The sequence below is a fragment of the Misgurnus anguillicaudatus genome, chromosome 19 (assembly GCF_027580225.2).
Source record: "Misgurnus anguillicaudatus chromosome 19, ASM2758022v2, whole genome shotgun sequence".
NCBI classification, from domain to species: Eukaryota; Metazoa; Chordata; class Actinopteri; order Cypriniformes; family Cobitidae; genus Misgurnus; species Misgurnus anguillicaudatus.
The window spans coordinates 18,846,792-18,865,565 of NC_073355.2; the positions used below are offsets into that span (position 1 = coordinate 18,846,792).

The window sequence follows — 18,774 nt, forward strand, 5'->3', positions numbered from 1 at the left end:
CAATCAAGAAAGTATGTGATGCAAGGTTTGGTTATAAAGTGCGGGTGAAAACCTGATTTTCTTTAGGAATGAATGTTCTGTTTCAAACTGCTGTATTGGAATGAGCTCAATGTTTTGAACTCTGTCCCGTAGCTCCTCAATTTCTGTTGCGGTCAGAAGTCTTGAAAATGTGGTAACCTACAGCATTGAAACAAAATCTTATGTGACAACTGTTTTTTGTTTACTGCTTTATTAAACTAAAAAAGAAAGTTGCAAAATCATGTGCCAAGACTTAAAGACTAAAATGCAACATGGGAGCTTGGCAGTGTTTAGAATTTACCTCTACCTCAGCACTTTCAGAAAAAGGTACAAACTGGGCACCGGGTACCCACAAAGGTTAATTTCTGTACCTTTATAAGTATACAACACATTGAACTGTACCTTTTGGGGTTCAATATTATACAATAAGGACCTATTGTGTACCTTAAGGAAACAACTGTGTATCAGTTACATTTTAGGGGTGCAAAACAGTTATTTGTACCTTTAAAAGGTACACAACAGATCCCTAAGATACAGTTATGTACCCAAAAAAGTACAGCATTTTATTGTGTTTAGTATACCTGTAAATGCTGTTAAGGTAAAAATGGAACCTTAGGCACCTCAGCAACAAAAAAGGTACAGTTTTGTAAATTTTTTCTGAAAGTGAAGCACGGTTTTTATGTAATGTCAAAGTTTTTCATGAGTTGCTGGTTTGATCTGAGCCATTATACTTCTTACTTGCTGTCTTTAAAATCATCTACATCCTGCACATTCATTGTTGTTCCAGCATCAAAACATTGAGCATAGGGGTGTGACGAGATCTTGTGCGTCTGTAAAATGTGTTTCGCGAGACTAAGTGTGTCTCGCGAGATTTCTTGTGGAGGTGAAATGCTGGCCATTTCTAAAATAAAATACTGCATCCTTCGGAGGTCGCATTTTTAAACTGCATTTACTTTATAAAGACTGTCTTATTAGAGACTATTAACAATTATAAAGTTTACTAATAATTTAGTTAATTGCAAATTTTTGTAATATGCTCACGACTTGCGAATGTAATGCTTAGTTAATGATCTGAAATAAACCTTGATGACGTATGCAGCCTGCATATGCGACCTCCGGAGGATGCAGCTTACTGTTTGACCCTTTTAGGGGCCAGTTACACCAAAAGCGTTTATGGCAGTTGCAGGCGCCTTTTTTGAATGATATTCTATGGGCAGGGAGCGTTTGCACGCTGTTTATGCGCGCTGAGCGTCTTGCGGTTTTTGCCGCCGGCTGCAGCACGCGCCTTTGAAGGAACGCTGAGAGCGGAGAAGCCCCCAACGTCATTCGCGTCTTTCCATTGTCCAATCGAATGAGGGGAGAGGCAGGCCTTACGTTGTGGTAAGGGAAGTTTACAGTTGCTTTGAAGAACCGGACTCCACTCGCTCACTCTCTCCTGCGTGTTTGTGCACCTCTCACCCTCTAACAAGGTCAGAGCAAGCATCTCTTTTTAAAGTTTATGTTAATATAACAGTTAACAGCAATAGAGTGCACGCTTCAGAATTTGATTGACAAGACAGCTGACTCGGTGGTTGCTTAGCAATATAAAAATCCGTGTCGCACTGCTCTTTTTTAAAAAAGGCAGTGCGTCGCGCCTTGCGTTTCGAAAGCGTTTAAAGCGCGGTTGGTGTGATTAGCCCCTTACAGTGCATGCATTATATTCTGTCTTTTACTGCGTTTGCTTTTTTGTTTGGGTTTCCAATAATTTTCTTTTGGGAACTCATATGAAGTCTGAGCCGAATTGTGTTTGTCTGTTGATCAGTGTCAGATGTGAAGTCTCAGCAGATTAAACCATCACAGAGTTTACATGATTTAATGTCTGCATGTTCTTGCTCAAAAATGACAGTAGCTGTATCATTTCTATTGTAAAGAAATGGACGTATATTAAATATTCAAATGGATTTAAACATTGTTTGGCTAAATATAAGCGTTTCTCTCCGTCTAAAGTGAAAGTGAAGATAGCGTTCGCGAGACGAGTCCACAATCGCCCCCTGCAGGCATTTGTTATAACATAATGCTTTTTATTTATAGACCACAAATGTAATGTGTTTGTTAATGTAATGTTGTTTAATGTAACTTGGTTTTAATACTTTATTTGAACCAATTATTATTGCATATTCGTTATTATGTAATTTTAAAGGCTACTGCTCACTTGTGTCTATTTTTATTACTCAAAAATAACAAATTACTTCCTTATCAGTTAGAAAAATAATTGTTAGGGCCAGTCCTTGATTAGTTAAAACATTTAAAAATTATATGATTTCAGTTTCTTATTCATTTATTTTATCTTTGAGGGTTTCTTAAAAAAAATTTTAAATCGTCTCGTCTCGTCTCGTTCTCGTAAACCCAATCTCGTGTCTCGTCTCGTGGATTAAGTGTCTCGTCACACCCCTAATTAAGCATCAATAAATGTTTGCGCTTTGAAGATTATTGAGACCCATAATTGTCCACTGTATGAAAAAAACAGATCTCAACATCAGTCACTGACTGTTGCAAATTAGTGCAGTACCTCTGTGAAACATGCATTGCTATGCTCTGCCTGTTGTGAATGAGGGAGGATGAAGTCAGCAAGAGAACTATGCTTCTGGTCTTCGAAGTACACCCTTGACAACTGTTCACTTTCTACATTGGAGAGTTTAGTGCAGCCTAGTCGGACCACAGCATCTGGTGTAGCACAGTTTAGAAGAACTAATTTAGCTTCTTCAAAGACCAATCCAGGATCTGAAAGCTGCTTTTGCCCTTTGAACTGCTCTGTAAGTTGCAGGACAACAGAAGCACAAGTGTCCGAGTGGTAGCCAATAAAAACATCAGCTGGAGAGTACTGTCGTGATCTGGGATCTGCTGAATGCTGGGGTTTAGCAGAAGAAAACAATTTCACCCATTTTTCAAGCATTTCAACAAGTGCTTTTTGATCTTTTGTTAGTACAGTATTGATGTCAAGATAATGTTTCTCCAGCCTGTTGATCAAGGGTATAGGAAACTGCTTGTAGACAACCTCCTTCTCTTCAATAACAATGAGCCTGAAATCTTTGTGTACTCTGCATTTGACTCTGTGAGTACCAAGTCCCAAATCCACATATTTCTGACCTCCCAGACAGACATAATATTGATTGAGAGCATCATACAAACTTTCGTACAAGTTCTGCAGGTTCAGAAGAACAATGGTTTGGCCAGTTTCCATACAGACCTTGACACGGTTAATGTTACGGCAAATCTGAGTATACTCCTGATCTTTTGGGAAACTTGAGCCAAAGATGATTTCTGGTTGGCAGTGCTCTGAAAAAAATGCTTGCTGAAGAATCCGAAGGGCTGCATAGTTTTTTGTCAGAACCAGCAGGTATCTACATTCCTCATCTTGTCCAATGGCTTTGATATTCTCTTCTACAAGATCAATGGCACTGATGCTCTCAAGCTTGGGCTTGAAACTTAGTCCTTGGGTGAACACTGAAACAGCATCCACATTATCCTTGCCACTGAAGTTCCTAAGCACAGCCTTTGCAATTTGCTCTGGACTAGGCTTCTGATCAGAGGCCTTGGCAACAGCAAACACCATCTTTATCAAGCTGTAATAGTCTCGAAGGCCAAAGAAACCTTTTCCCTGCTTCCTACAGACCCTGAGGTAAGCATGGGCAAATGGCTTGAAGCAATCTCTTACCCTTTCAAGAATCATGGCATCCGAGGAACATATTCCTTTGGCGCTCTCAATCAATTCCTTCTCATCAGGATCGCCACGAGAAACAAATATTCCTCTGTTCATCTTGGCTGGGTCCAAAGCCCAATTAGAGATACCTATGAATCCAACCTTTTTATGAGGTACTGGCTGATCATCTATGCACCCCTCTTCCAGCAAAGGATGTAAAGTTTTCAGGGGCATTTTTGGTGAATCTTCAGCCAAGCCTATCTCATCTAGCACGACCACTGAGATGTACTCTTTTAAATTCTTGCCTTCCTGAAAGCGGGAACATTGCTTGAATGTATTAATGATGCCCTCTGGTGTAGAATGAGGACTGCACTGAAATGACACAAGATGAATCTGCTTCAGCTTTTTAAACAAATCAGAATGGGCTGCCTGGCCTTGCATTCCATCGGCAACCAGAGTTTTAGACAGGGATTTGGAACTTCCAGGTTTTCCAACTAAAAACAAAGGTATTCGTAGTTCGATGCAAATCACCATCATGAAGACATTTTCCTTTAAAGCACTGTTTCGGGCAATGGTTTCACCCAATGGAATTCCATTTAGAAATAGATCTTGAACAACCGAGATTTCCTGCATCACTTTCGCTTGGCTGTAGGCTGTAGGAAGGTACTTGCAAATTCGTTTTCTGTATTTATCTTTGTCCTCCAAGCAGGCATGGTAACACACACCAACAGCCATAATTAATGACCATATAATGGGGTTTCTTTGCTCATTTCTCTCTGTAATATTTTCAAACTGATCAAGTTCTGAGATCAACATGTGGCTGTTTTTATAGAACCATCCAAAAACTTGCATGCAGCGCTCTACATCCCTCAGACTCACAAAGCTACATTCATTCTCTCTTGTCCGCATATACATTTGTGAGGCTGACAGAACATCTGTTATGATTTTGATATAGCCTGCATCCATGGAATGTGTTTCCACTACTCTTTCAACAATTTGCTTGATGTACATTTTTTCAGTATGGTCATTAAGCTGTCCAAAGTCCCAAACTAGTGGAATCATGCTTGGTGGTAAAGCCTGCACTCTGTATACAAGCTGACGAAGAGGGATGGATCCAAGTTTCTCATCGGTTTCTTCAGCACGAACTCTGTATCCCAAACCAGCTGACTCTAACCTCTTGATCATTACATCTGTGTGTTTCCTGTATGGGTTGCAAGCAGCAATGATTTGTAGGCCAGAATTGGGTGCCAAATGTTCTCCCCTAGCAGTGTTGTCGCAGAGGATTTCCTTAATGCTGCTAATGGCCTCTGTTGTATTGGCCTCATCAAAAAATAACACAGAGTCAAATCCATAATTTGTCTTATTCATAAGAGCCATTTCCTCTGCCTCTCTCACTTTGGTATAAATCATGTCTGAACTTGTCCCTCCATGAACCTTGACCAGTTTCATGTTATCAGTTGCAACTCCAATTCTGTGTATTTCACAAAGAAATTTGATTAGCCTGGTTTTCCCACACCCTGTCTCACCCATGATTATAACTGGAATCCCACAGCGAAAACGCATGTGAATTGCCAACATTTTTAGAATGTTGTCCGTAGTGAGCTCGTATGTTTCATCTGGGTCAAGAGGCCACTCTATACCCAAAACCCTACAAAGTTTCTCAATCTTTTCCGATCTTGGAAGCTTGTCAAAATCGATATTGAAGGGAACTCTCTGTAGTGTAAGACCCTCATAGAGCTCTTTGGTCATGATGTTCCTTTTGATCACTCTTTGTGTTGATGGATCAATGGCATCAACTCCATTCTCTGCATTTGGCTGTAGATGAAAGCCAATAAATGTCATGGACTCATGGTCAGCATTAAAGAAAATGTATGGATGGGGTTCTGACTCCCATCGTTTTCTTATCCTAAAGGGAGCCAAATCCTCTTCACTGGCACCAGAAAGGTCATGGTACAGTCTCCCTGGACTCTGGTCAGAGATGCTGAGGGATGGAGTGGCAAAATCTTTAGCCATGAGAATCATAAAATCAACAACAAAATTTTTGAATCCCATCAAGGTGTCCCCTATGAAAGAAAAATCACAGAAAACAGATCTCTCGCAATCCTGCAGTTGTAAGTTCAGGAACCAAGCAAAATTCCTCAACTCTGCCCAAGAGGGGTTTACGATCCCACAATACACAAACAGCATCTGCAGGCATTCAACAGGGGTGCCCTCAATTCCTTTGTATGTGAAGCTATCCAAACTGTCCCCATTGTGGAAACGTTTCAGGTATTGGTAAGGGCGTTGGTAGGCCTCACTTCGAAACTCCTGGTGATCCATGAGGGGGTCATCACACTCCACTGATAATGGATCTTCCTGGAATCTCATTTCCAATTCAAGGACCTCTTTGGGTGGACGACAGTAGATACTTGGAAACACATCCAGAAAAGAAGAATTGGCTTTTGCACCCTGCTATAAAAAGAAAAAGTGTAAGTAAACATTTTACATTACTTTTGATTTTATTAGATTCTTTATATTACTATTTTAGATATAAGTGTAGTTATAGATGTTGGTTCAAATATAGTTTTAAATTAAATGTGTGTTAACCTTGGTATTGAAGCCAATTCTTCAACATTATTAGAATGTTATTTATGCAAAGGATTGCTTCTGACAGTTATTAGGACCCTTCAGAATTACATATAGGCATAAAAATATCTGTTCTTGCAATGATGCATATTTTTTATGGGATATTTCATCATACACAGAAATAACCACTATTGTTGCTTAACTTTGCTAATAAACCTGGTCGAGGGGGGTTGGTAGGGGGTGCAATGAAAGTTAAAACAGTATATTTTGTGAAATGATTTGACATCAAGTACAAATTTGACATTAATTAGAAAAATACTGTATGATAGCATGGCACTGATGGAAAATTTGTCTGGTTATTATTTTAAAAAAGTATTCTTTGGATATTCTTAATATATTGTATGTTTATTATTGTACAGTATCATTAAACTTTTGTGAAAACAATTTTTTTTTTCATAAATAATACTGGTGTGGCTGGCAACTTTAAAAAAAATGCTGACTGGAAAAGAGTTTAAAAAATCCTAAAGGAATTTCCCTCTTTTCAACTTCAACTTCCACTTCAACTTGATTTTTCTCGGTGATTTTTTAAAATATTCGGTGCAGTCATCATTTCAAATCTGATGTGTAAGGTGTGATTGGGATGTTGTTTGTACCCCCCCCCCAAGTGTTTGTTTTTTGCTGATAGATACAGTGTGGCTGACCTTGAATATTTTTATATTTTCTTTGTATTAGTTATGGTTTAGCTGAAATGGGCTAGAATAAAATCTGTTGTTTTATTTCTTTCTTTTCTTTGGCAAGATCCAGTTTGCTTTTCTCATCCCCAGCTCCCTAGTAATAGTGAATTTTGTAAATTTTGTGTAATAACTTATTACTTTTTATACCTTTGTTTGTATATAAATACATATTAAATCATATTAAATCACAGTATATATTTAAAATAAATATAAGTTCACTTGATTGTGTAGTTTCCTACTTTTGTTATTCATTTTTTTCAATGTGTAAATGGCAACAATGGTTACGGCTGGCTTAATGTTTCCCTTTTTACTCTCTCTACACCTTTAAGAGCCAAAGAAGGGTCGTAACTTCTGTTCTTTTGAACTATACTGTATATGAGTGTCATTTATGGAAACACAAGTAACTTACAGCTTTTGGGACATTTCGGGATGTGTCACCTTCAGGTCTCAGGACCTCAATGATATACAAGTGTTTTTTGTTACTTTTCCACATATTTCCTTCTGTGTCCATGAGGTATCCAAGGATCAACAGTCTGAATAAAAATTCATGGAGTCCCTTTTTCACCTGGAAATATGTAAAAATGCAATATACTGAAAATAACCATTTATATTTACATACTCAGCATTCCCATATGTTCAAAAATGCCTTAATTGGCCCCGATACCGTCATCGCTAAGTACATATAAAATATAAAACGCATACTTACCATGGTGGTGATGTCAAAATGGTAGACTGAAAGCTCCTTTTCCTTGTAGGTATTGAGTAAGGATCTAACAATGACATTTTCATCGATTCTTGGCTCAATCAACCTGATGCACTTCAGTTGTGAAGACCGCTCCGTGATTGTCTTCAATTTCTCATACATTCGTCTAATGTAAAGTGATTTGCCTAAAACATACCGCACAAATTATTTATGACAATACACAAATAAAGTAAATCATTTATTAATTATTTGGCTAATAAATGAGACATCTGACTCTGAACTGTAAGATTTATTACAAGAATGTCAACTTACCTACTCCAGATCTTTCAGAGGATACAACTCCGACAAATTGGCTGTTTTTGAACACAGCAGCAGCACTGGATACGTTATCCGGGACTGTAAAATGCCTTAAAAGGTACTGCTGAATACTGCTCATAGGTTCTTGAGGAACCAAGTGCAACCTGAACTGACTAAATGCTGAAGGAAGGTATGTATGTTCTCTGTTAGAGCTGCAGATCAACACCAGTCTGTAATCAGATCTGCTCAGTGCCTTTTGACGCTGAAAAAACTGCTCAACTTTGTAGCTCACTTCATAGGTAAGTTGGTCTACATACAGCATTGTGTATATCTTCTTTCCCTTATAGCCAGTATTGAGACATCTCCTTAGGAAGAGTTCCACTTCTTCATATGGTGTGGAAGCATTACACAGAAGTACTTCATCATAGGTTGGCAAAGACTCACATTTGCTGCTCATATAAATTGAAATGCAAGAGGTCAAAATTTCTTCAGATGGGCAGATGATGAGATTTGGTCTTCCAAACGCCAGTCCACTTGGCAGCTCCCTCTGAACGCCCCTCGTTCCCTCATCGCGCAAGGAATCACCTTCGCATTTACTGGGAACATTGGCCAAAATTTCAAGGAGACTTCCAAGGTTTCTGACATCAAGAGAATCTGGCAAGAAATGTTTCATGTTTCGCATGTAAGCATTCCAAATCACATCCAACTTTTCTGACCCATTAGCTTCCCCCAACTGATTTTCAAAGACATCAAGTTCCATGTCATTCTCAACTATACTGGGGACTTCCACAAAGGTCTGAAAGTCTAAACTATCGTTCCGTTCAGGACTCCTCTTTATGACTTCATATTGAAGCCTGTGCCATGCTTGCCTCAGATCTGAAGGGGAGCAATTTGGGTGAATAAAGGACAGCATCATAAGAACTTGATCGTCCAGGTTAGTCAGTTTGTTTTGGGTTAGCTGACTGCACAGGTAGACTACTTGTTCTGCAGTGAAATAATTTAAGTAGTAAAAGCGAGATCTCTGCTTGTCCATAAAATCCTGCCAGAAATATAAGCATTTCTCCATTTTCTGACAGACTTCAGGCAACAGTTGAGTGATATCACCTTCCAATATGACAACACTGACAACACCCCTCAAGTTAAAGTCAATAGTGATGCAGCCGCCTTCGGTATTACTGCAGATATTTGCCTCCCAGTGTCTGAACAATGGATTTCCAGCAGCAAACAAATCAATAAACGCAGAGGCCAACCTCTGAACACTGGCAAAAACCTTAAAAACAAACAAAAATTAAATTTACAAAGGACAATTGGAATAATCATTGTAAAAGTTTATCAATATAAAGCTGCTGACGGCTAAAAAATTACCTCTGCAAATCGATCAACTTCACACTGGCCTTGATCTCCTTTGCCAGACATTAGCATCAATTTATTCTGAAGTTCCCTGAGGTCTTCAAGAGAGTAAGTGCGTGTCTCACAGCCGTCATCATGCATTTCCACAATTTGCAACTTCAGAACCTTTTCCAAGCATAACTGAAAAAAATAAAGGGTACATATTATACCCAATTTTACAAAATGTCTAAGTCTCGGGTGTGCCTAGAATGTGTTTGTTTCAGCTCAAAATATCCCAAAGATCATTAGTTAAAGCACGTCCAAAATGCCCCCATTTGGGTGGGAGCAAAAATACACTGTTTGCATGTGTGTACCTTTAAATGCAAATGAGCAACTGCCCTCTCACAGAGAGGGGCAGCATTGCATTAACTAAGCTTTGAGGATACAAAACTCAAACTTTTATTTATAACATAAATTTATTTATGTAAAATACTGAAAATAATGATTTTATTGACACTGTTTTATTATTTTGTGCAAAATACCAAAAACTAATCTTACAGAGGATTACTTTGATGAGAATGATAATGAGGAAAAAGATTTATTCAAATCTGTTTAAGAATGGTCTAACATTGAGACTTTGTAGGGTATTTTTGTTTAACCAAATTTGAATTGACTTGGTTATTGCAACATTCAAGTTTTGGTACTTTACATTCATTTCAATGATTTTTTTTAAGGCTTTTTGGACAAGCAAACCATAATTAATAAACCTGTTTTACAACACTTCAGGATTTTTTCCATAAATGTCTCATATCACTGAAAACGGGAAAATCTCATCACATTTCACAAGACTTTTTTAAGATGTCAAATAAATCTTTGATGTCTCCAGAGTATGCATGTAAAGTTGTAGCTTAGAATACCACAGATAATTTATTATATAAATGTTAAAATTGCCACTTTGTAGGTGTGAGCAATATCGTGGCGTTTTTGGGTGTGTCCTCTTAAAATGCAAATGAGCATTTGCTATAGCTGGATAATGCAGATTAAGGGGAGATATTGTCATATGATCCCCTTCTGACATCACAAGGGGAGCTAAATTTCAATTACCTATTTTTTTTCACATGCTAACAGAGAATGGTTTACCAAAACTAAATTACTGGGTTGATCTTTTACACATTTTCCTGGTTGATAGAAGCACTGAGGACCCAATTATAGCACTTTAACATGAAAAAAGTTAGATTTTCATGATATGTCCCCTTTAATAGACATGTTAATTATGGTTCAGTTGTGCTAAAACTTTAAATATAAACTTAAGTTTACACTGGAATCTCTTAAAATTATGATTTTCTGAGTCTGAATTTCATTAAATCTTTGGCATGGCCTTTCTCAGTTCATATTAAAGATATCAATGTGATTTTTTATTAAAATGTTCTTTACTTTATATAGAGGATGTTATAAAAATGATCAAATTTAAAATGACTAGCTGGGCTTCCAGGAAGGGTCAAAAATATCAGGTTTCCAGGTATACAGGTATGTGCTTGCTAACGCTTTTTTCATAAAGAATAAAAATAAGTGAAAATGTATTACATGGAGCCAATTATTTTGTGTAAGGTATATGGGTTTCAAACGACATGAGGTTAAATTACGTCTAGCAGAAAATATTTTTACAGCGCTGTAATTTATTCATACTGCGACAGTAATAACAAACCTTCTTTTGGTTTTGTGCACCGATAATGTAGATCCCATCTTTGTTGATAGCTGATGCCAGAGATAGAGAGGACAGTTCCACTGAACCATGACTGTCCTTGACTGTCTTCAACCATTCTATGTGTCTTGCAGAGTCACGCTGAAATAAAATATAATGTCGAACAGGTATATATAGCAAAAGCCAAAAATACATTGTATGTGTCCATGAAGATATTTAGTAATTTACTACCGTAAAAATATAAAAATGTATTTATCATCATTAATGTTTTGCTAAGAACTTAATTTGGACAACTTTAAAGGTGATTTTCTTAATATTAAGATTTTTTTCTGCACCGTTAGATTGTAGTTTTTTAAATAGTTGTATCTCAGAGAAATATTGTACTATTATTCAGCTTTCAGCTGATGTATAAGTCTCAATTTCAAAAAATTGGCCCTTATGACTGGTTTTGGTGTCCAGGGTCACACATATGACAAATATTGTTTGTCTCCTCTCATTGTTAAAATGATCAGCAAACCTTACCAATTTCTTCGGAAGGTTGTCGTCATTTTCAAGCGCCTTCCATAGTTTTTCCAGCATTTTTTGAAAATCCTTAAAGTCAGCATCTGGCTTTAAATCATACAGCATTGAAGAGTAGCCAAGAACAGCATCGTGAAAACAAGCCACACGATCCACATCCAAATCATTCTCTCCCGCAGAGATGGAGGCCAAATCCACAAACACTTTCAACTCATTGATGTCTGCATTTAAGAGTATGAAACAGTTATAAAATTGAAGAGTAATAAAACGGCATAGAACAAAGTACATTCGTTTATTTACCTTCAAGGGCCTCTTTAACCCACATGACAAAACTCTTTCTTAGGTCAAGCTCCTGGAGGCAAACTCTCCGTGAATCTGTGATATCCACAAGCACAGTTTTTGCCTGTATCAACTCATTGTCCATGCTGTCAAGACGCTCCTGTTTAAAATCCGAGTGTGTCTGATGGAAAAAAAAATTTTTACATTTACCTCGTTAACTGAATCAAATTGTACTATTCACTTGACAATAGATAACAACTGTTAAATGACTTACAGCAACAAGCAACTTCTCCAGGACTTGAAAGTCTCCCTGAAGACACAGTGCCTTTTTGACCCTCATGACCACCTGAGCTGACTCTACTGCCAGATGAAGCTCATGATACTGCTCAATCTGCTGGATTCTGTTTAGTATCCACCGCTGGTCATCATTGGGATCAAGCCCGCACATGATTTTGACATCCGCTGCCAGTTCTTCATATTTTCCGATGTATGCTTTGAATTTTACATCAACATCTTCAAACGTCATGCTACCATCTTTGAGTTGTTTATATATATCTTGGTATTTATTGTAGCATTCCTGAAATATGTCACACTGAATGTCTTTTGTTGTCATAGGCAATTTGTCCTCTGCTAGTTCCTCTTCATCATATTCATCATCTTCATCATCATTAGAAGCCTGTGCAAACTCTTCAGCCTCCTTCACCCAACACGTTTTAAAAATGTAGCTGTCTTTATAGGTGTTTAGAACCACTGCCATATTTCGCACATCATCATCAAGATCAAAGTAGGTGACTACTCCAGACTCCTCTGAGGAAATTTGATTTAAAACATGAACATCCATGAACCTGTCCAGATCCATTTCATCAATGTCAATACGTTGTTTTTCTTCCAACTCTTTAACGTCAACTGGAACAAAGAACAGGTCTATTATTACAATTCCGTTATATTTATTATAATTTTTTTTGTTTTATCAAACATTAAATAAACTTTATATACCCATAACATGCTCCTGTAGATTGTGGCACATTGTAATGAGAACATCCACCAAAGTTTTCTCATAGTAAAGTGCCTTCACTTCCTCTTGTCTAAACTGAAGAAGCCTCCTCATTGAATTGGTGTCCTTGAGTTGCTTATTTTCTGAAAAACAGTCTGGAAAAACAGCAGGGTGTTGACTCCTCGCTTAAGTTTATAGTAAACCAACAAACCAATTTTTATATCTGAAAATGGGCCTAGATTGATGTCTTACCTAATTGAAGTAGCTCTAAAAAGACACTCTTCTTGTTCAGGATGAGATTGAGAAGTTTGATCTTTATTTTCCCTCTGACAAGTCGATTTAAAATGTCTGCAAACAATGAGGTTGCCATGGCAAATTTCTCATTTGCCTCTTCAGTAAGCTGACTGATCAGGTGTTCATCTGCACCTGCAAAGCAAAGAAGTAAATTTTTTTTATTTTGGTATGGCTGTCTCTGTCTTGTTAACCATAAAAGAGCCATGTTGGATAGAAAACATTAAATACCATGAAGCTGAAAGATATCTTTGGCTGCTGTCCAGTCTAGAAGATGTTGGAGAACAACTTCTTCCTTCTCCACATAGATTCCGTTGTCATCTTTTGGCCAGGACTTTAGGATTATTGTAGACACAAGCTTACCAAATTTCCAGTTTACCCGGAATTTACCAAGTCTCTCAAACAGTTTCCACTCAGATTTAGTCTGTTAAAAATATACAAGTATGATGTAGAAATTATGTGAATGCAGACCTTTTATCAATGCAATGCTAAAAAGGTAACAATAAAAGCCACCACATTTATTTCTACTTTTAAACATTTCAAACCAAACTAAATTCTGCTGGTATTCTACAAACAAATAAAATTCTCAAACTCGAACAAGTTTTAGTTCTAATCTGAATTTAACATCTAATAAATTGGTATTAAATGATGAATTCTACTGCAATTCTGAATAACTCACCATGTCAATGAAAATAGTTACTGTAGCTGCTTACCTGGCATATTGTGGTAACAGCCTGGAGAGCGCACTTCTCTACACTACCCGCTAAAAAGGGCTTTGAGTCATTGAGTTCCTCAATCTTTGAGCAGTAAACCTCGATTTGATCAAGATGACTTTCCTAAAATCAGAAAAAAAAACAGTTAGAGATGTTCAGGTCATTGGTTAAATGTCTAATAACTGTTTTTATTACTTTATACTAAATAATAAAATTATGTTAAAAAATATGAATAAAAAGATTAATTGTTTAAAAAGTTATCTTAACAACCTTAATAACTTATACTTGGGCAATGTATGGGTTAAAATCTTGAATTTTGGATGCTTTAATATTTATGGTGGCATTTCCAACCCTGCACAATGTTTTTTTAATCCAGTATTGATATGTTTTAATGGTGGTTAAAAAGCAGGAAAGGTTTGTCCCTTCATGACTTTTACCGAGCTGTGGAAGTGACATTTGCAAAAATAAAAAAACTGAAAGACTTTCACTTTCGCATGAGAAACTCGACAGCAACTTTGGCTTATACACTGCAAAAAATGACTTTCTACTTAGCATTTTTGTCATGATGAGCAAAATGACCTAAGAAAATAAGTCTAGTTTATAGACAAAAAAATATAATTTAAACTAAATTTAAACTTAAAACAGGCAAAAATATCTGCCAATGGGGTGAGAAAAAAATCTGTTTTCTTTTTCTTAAACACTTAATTTAAGGAAAACTCACCCCATTGGCAGATAATTGTTCACAAACTCACTTAAATTGTATAGTTTTTGTCTAAGAACTAGACTTATTTTCTTTATCAAGCAATTACAACTTGATTTAAGAATTTTTAGATTTTTCTGCTGAAAACAAGACAAAAACACTAAGTAAAAAAGTCATTTTTTGCAGTGTAAGAAGTCATGCAACCAAACAGAATGTACATTGTATATATGAAGAGTTTCGTTGCAAAACAAGATAACCACCGTTTTTTTAATTGTTCAGAAATCTCGTTTTTTGGTTTTGTATTCCAATTAATTTCAATTCAACTGCAGTTGGTTTGTTTTGATTTAAACCATCATAACTTAAAAATACAGCTTAGTAGCACCATAAAACAAAATAATAAAATGATAACATAATAATAATGTTTTGACAAAAATGTTAAAAATGGATTTATCTCGTTTTGCAACGAAACTATTCATATATAGGCAAGCAATGTTTTTGTTTCTTAATTTGTATCAAAACAAATAATTTAACATGGTGCCACGTAAAGGTTGTTTTATAAATAACAGGCACCGCCACGGTTAAGTTTCTTATGCGCATGCACAAGTCTTTCTACTTTTGCAAATATCACATTCATGGCTCCTTAATAATATAATTATAATAATATAATATAACTGTAACTATTAAGAGTTTATTCATAATAATTTTAACTTTGTTTAGAATTTAGCATATTTTTTATATATGTGTTGTTTTTATAAAATACTGGATTTACCATTGTTTACATCTTAATAAACAAAGCTTTGGGCTTGCAGTCAAAATATGGGAAGTAATAAAAAATTCAGGTTTGTCTATTATTTATATTGGAACAGATGAGTTTTTCAATAATTTGATTAGACAAGAATTCTGTAACTGCACTATTAGACCAGCAGCAAAACAATATCTTACTAAAATACTTATAAACAAACTGTCAAAATACTATTTCTGTGGATCGAGCATGTAATGTGGATTGTATCGCATCTAACTGTCAACATGAAGGTTTGTGTGTTCTCCAGTAAATGGACATAGCGCACAGCATTACTATAGAGCTTAACAAGGCGTACAGACACATTCACTGGACCTGTCATTAATACCTTCTGAAATTTCCCCTCAAAGTCCCTTGTAAAGGTCTCTCTCCATTCTTTAGTGAAGTCTGTGTTCATGAATTTTATGGCTAAAATGTTGTTCCATATCTGTAAGTCAGGACAAAAAAAATTATTAATCTTTATAGATTTAAAACTCGTCAACGGCCGCTGGTTAGTTTGTATGACAGTAGTTGTTCTGCTTACCTCAATCTCGCTTGTGAAACTGGTGTTAAGTACTGAGGAAAATCCACTACTCAAAAGATTCTTTCTGAAAGTATTTCTCATCCAAGCCCTGACAACTTCTTTGGCCTTGTTGAGTAATTCAGAAGTCTTTTCAGGAGATGTGCCCATCTGTGGTGTTTGGATTGTCTTGAGATTGAACAAATACACTTGCTTTGTTAATTATAGGATTATAAAAATGTATGTCTATTGCTTTGATCAATAAATTGAAACAACAATTATACAGTATGACCTCAGAGTGGAGTACCTGGGCAAATCCTGAAACAGAGGCTACTAGGTTCATGCATGCAACAGCAATTCCAGTGTAATTATCTGTGTAGGTGGAGTATTTCACTTCTTTGCAGATCTTCTCTAGTAGCTTGCAAGCTGCTTGCAGGCATTGCGTGCCATAAACCTCACTGGGACAGCTACAAAATAAATGATATCCAAGCAACCATTTCATATGCATAGTCTTAGACAATTACCATAATAGAATGCATTTTTTTAATATTTATATTTATACATTTAGCATATGATGATCCAAAACGACCTGAAGTGCATTATAAGGTATACGTTTATTTTCAGTAAGCGTGTTCTGGATTTGAACGCATTTTGCGCTGCTAATGCAATGCTTTACATCTTAGCTATACAAGAGCATCTGTATTACATACTACATACTGTACATACTGAATTACATACTATTCAACTAAATAAATAAATGAAGTATTTAATTGAGCACATACAAGCTTTGGAGAAGGAAAGTCATTTAAATTATTTAAAACTAGCTACTTGGTAGGTTAATTTAATGTTAATGTTAGTTAACCGTTTATCAAACATATATCATAGTCCTACAACAAACAATTAATTTATGCCTTTACCATACTGTAGAAACCATAGTGCACCATATTTACCCAAATTTGTCTAATATTTCATTGCAATCACAATCTTTTTATTTGGTGCAAATGCTAACATACAGAATTTTAACTCTTTCCCCGCCATTGACGAGATATCTCGTCAATCAAGAGAAAAAGCTTCCCCGCCAATGACGAGTATTTCCGTCTTTCCGCAATACCACTATTATCCACTAGGTGGCGCCCTTCCGCAACTTTTTAAACCTGGAAGTATTGCCCTCTGACAAGCTGCTGCATGTCCCTGTCTGTTTTAAAGAACGCTCTGAATCGGATCTCTATGAGAAGTCCGTCACAAAAATTGAATTATCTCTGCTTTTTGCTCAAAATGTGGTGTTTTTGCAGAAACCTACCCATATTCAAAAGCTGATTACAAAAGAACTACTCAAGGATGAAACTTTTTTTTTTTTTTGAAAGCAGAGGGTCTGTTCTTTCATTTGGTATATTGTATGTTTATATATTTGAAGAAGAACATTTTCTGGAAGGCATTAAACTTTGGTGAAAATCATGAAAAATGCTGGCGCTGGCTGGCAACTTTTAAAAAAAAATGCTGGCGGTGAAAGAGTTTAAGACGCATAATCAAAAATGTCTAATTTTTATTTACAAATAATTTAATTTACTAATAGCTAAGCTTCATGAAAGGCATTTAAAGGAATCTGAATAATTCTGTCAATGGTCAAACTATTACAATTATTCAATACTAAAATCACTACAGAAACTAAGATACTTAGTGAAAAAAATACTAAGTGAAAGCAAATACAGAGACAATTTTGATACTTATGATGAACTTTACCTGTATTTCTGCTCGAGCAGCTGACTTTGAATATGTGCCAATGTTTCCGAAACAGCCTGAGAAAAGATAAAATGCATATTTTTAGTATCCATGGAACACAGCCTACAGGCCATGGGCCCTATCTTGCACCCAGCGCAATTGACTTTGTCAGTGACGCATGTATCATTCGTATTTTGCACCGGCGCACAGCGGGTTTTTTCCTCCACAGACGCACGTCGGCAAACTAGGGAATGAACTTGCGCTCCCTGTGTGGTTCAGCGCAAAAAAGGAGGCGTGTTCCGGCGCAAACCATCCCTGATGCTATTTTGCAGTTTCAAAAAACAATTGCGCCACTGACCAAAAAAAACTAGTCTAAAGTCAGTGGCGCATTGCGCGTTGTTCATTATGCTATTTTAAGGGCACATGCTTGACCATAATGTATAGCGTGCACAACGCACACACACTTTGCTTATCTAATCTACACAGATGCAACAGTTATTTTTGCAAATCATAAATTGTTACAATAAAAAATATTAACACATAAGATAAGGGAAACCATTGTGGTGAGCATTGTGATGATAGTTTTTATTTATTTTGTGTGGCTGCGTTAAAAAATTCTCATGCAAATAAAGATTAAAATATTTTCATAAGTTTATTGTGTGGCTGTATTACGTTTATTTTATGTAAATAATAATTAAAATGTTTTCATAAGAAACCTTAATGTATATGAACTTGATTTGTAAGTGTACTTTGGGGTTGGACTGCTTGCGTTTCTTGGCTTTCAGCGGTGAGGGTGGACGCAGCGATGTCCTCTGCTGGCGTCAGGTCTTGTGTAGAGGCAGATCCACCTCCCATTACACAGAGTGCCCGATTTATGCTGGCAAGCTTGGGATTCCCCCGTCTCCCGTCTGACGTGCTCAGCAGAATTTGTCACCAAAGAGCTATCAGGTGTGTTCATGGTTTATAAAGCAAAAAAGTCTGTTCGCTGGTCCGTTGGGTCAGATTGCTTTCACACTTATAGCGAACCGCTCCCGAGTGTATTTGCAATCGTTTATTGCAATTGTTTTGGTGCAGATCCGAGTGCGATTGCCGGGTTCACATATGCCTACACAAACCGAACCAAGGGAAAAACACACCATGTTCTGAAACAAAGTCTAAGGTGTGAAAACTCCCTAAGAGGCAAGCAGTAAGGGACAGATTTGGGTTTTTAGTAGTAAAGGATAGATTTTTTAGT

At 36.6% G+C, this 18,774-nt stretch overlaps 1 protein-coding gene across 1 annotated transcript in view; it reads right to left on the reverse strand.

Annotated features, from left to right (window-relative positions):
• The window catches only part of LOC129432378 (E3 ubiquitin-protein ligase rnf213-alpha), a 46,191-nt gene that overhangs the window by 25,910 nt on the left and 1,507 nt on the right, over positions 1-18,774 (reverse strand). The window contains exons 2-19 of the mRNA XM_073856637.1: positions 17,562-17,617; positions 16,129-16,288; positions 15,846-16,010; positions 15,651-15,749; positions 13,824-13,946; positions 13,342-13,534; positions 13,072-13,245; positions 12,822-12,974; positions 12,100-12,731; positions 11,847-12,006; positions 11,550-11,767; positions 11,031-11,168; positions 9,362-9,526; positions 8,012-9,266; positions 7,703-7,884; positions 7,406-7,561; positions 2,567-6,148; positions 53-177 (exon numbers count right to left, since the gene is read on the reverse strand). Coding sequence (XP_073712738.1) covers positions 53-177; positions 2,567-6,148; positions 7,406-7,561; positions 7,703-7,884; positions 8,012-9,266; positions 9,362-9,526; positions 11,031-11,168; positions 11,550-11,767; positions 11,847-12,006; positions 12,100-12,731; positions 12,822-12,974; positions 13,072-13,245; positions 13,342-13,534; positions 13,824-13,946; positions 15,651-15,749; positions 15,846-16,010; positions 16,129-16,288; positions 17,562-17,617 — 7,736 coding nt within the window. The remainder of the gene's footprint in view (positions 1-52; positions 178-2,566; positions 6,149-7,405; positions 7,562-7,702; positions 7,885-8,011; positions 9,267-9,361; positions 9,527-11,030; positions 11,169-11,549; positions 11,768-11,846; positions 12,007-12,099; positions 12,732-12,821; positions 12,975-13,071; positions 13,246-13,341; positions 13,535-13,823; positions 13,947-15,650; positions 15,750-15,845; positions 16,011-16,128; positions 16,289-17,561; positions 17,618-18,774) is intronic.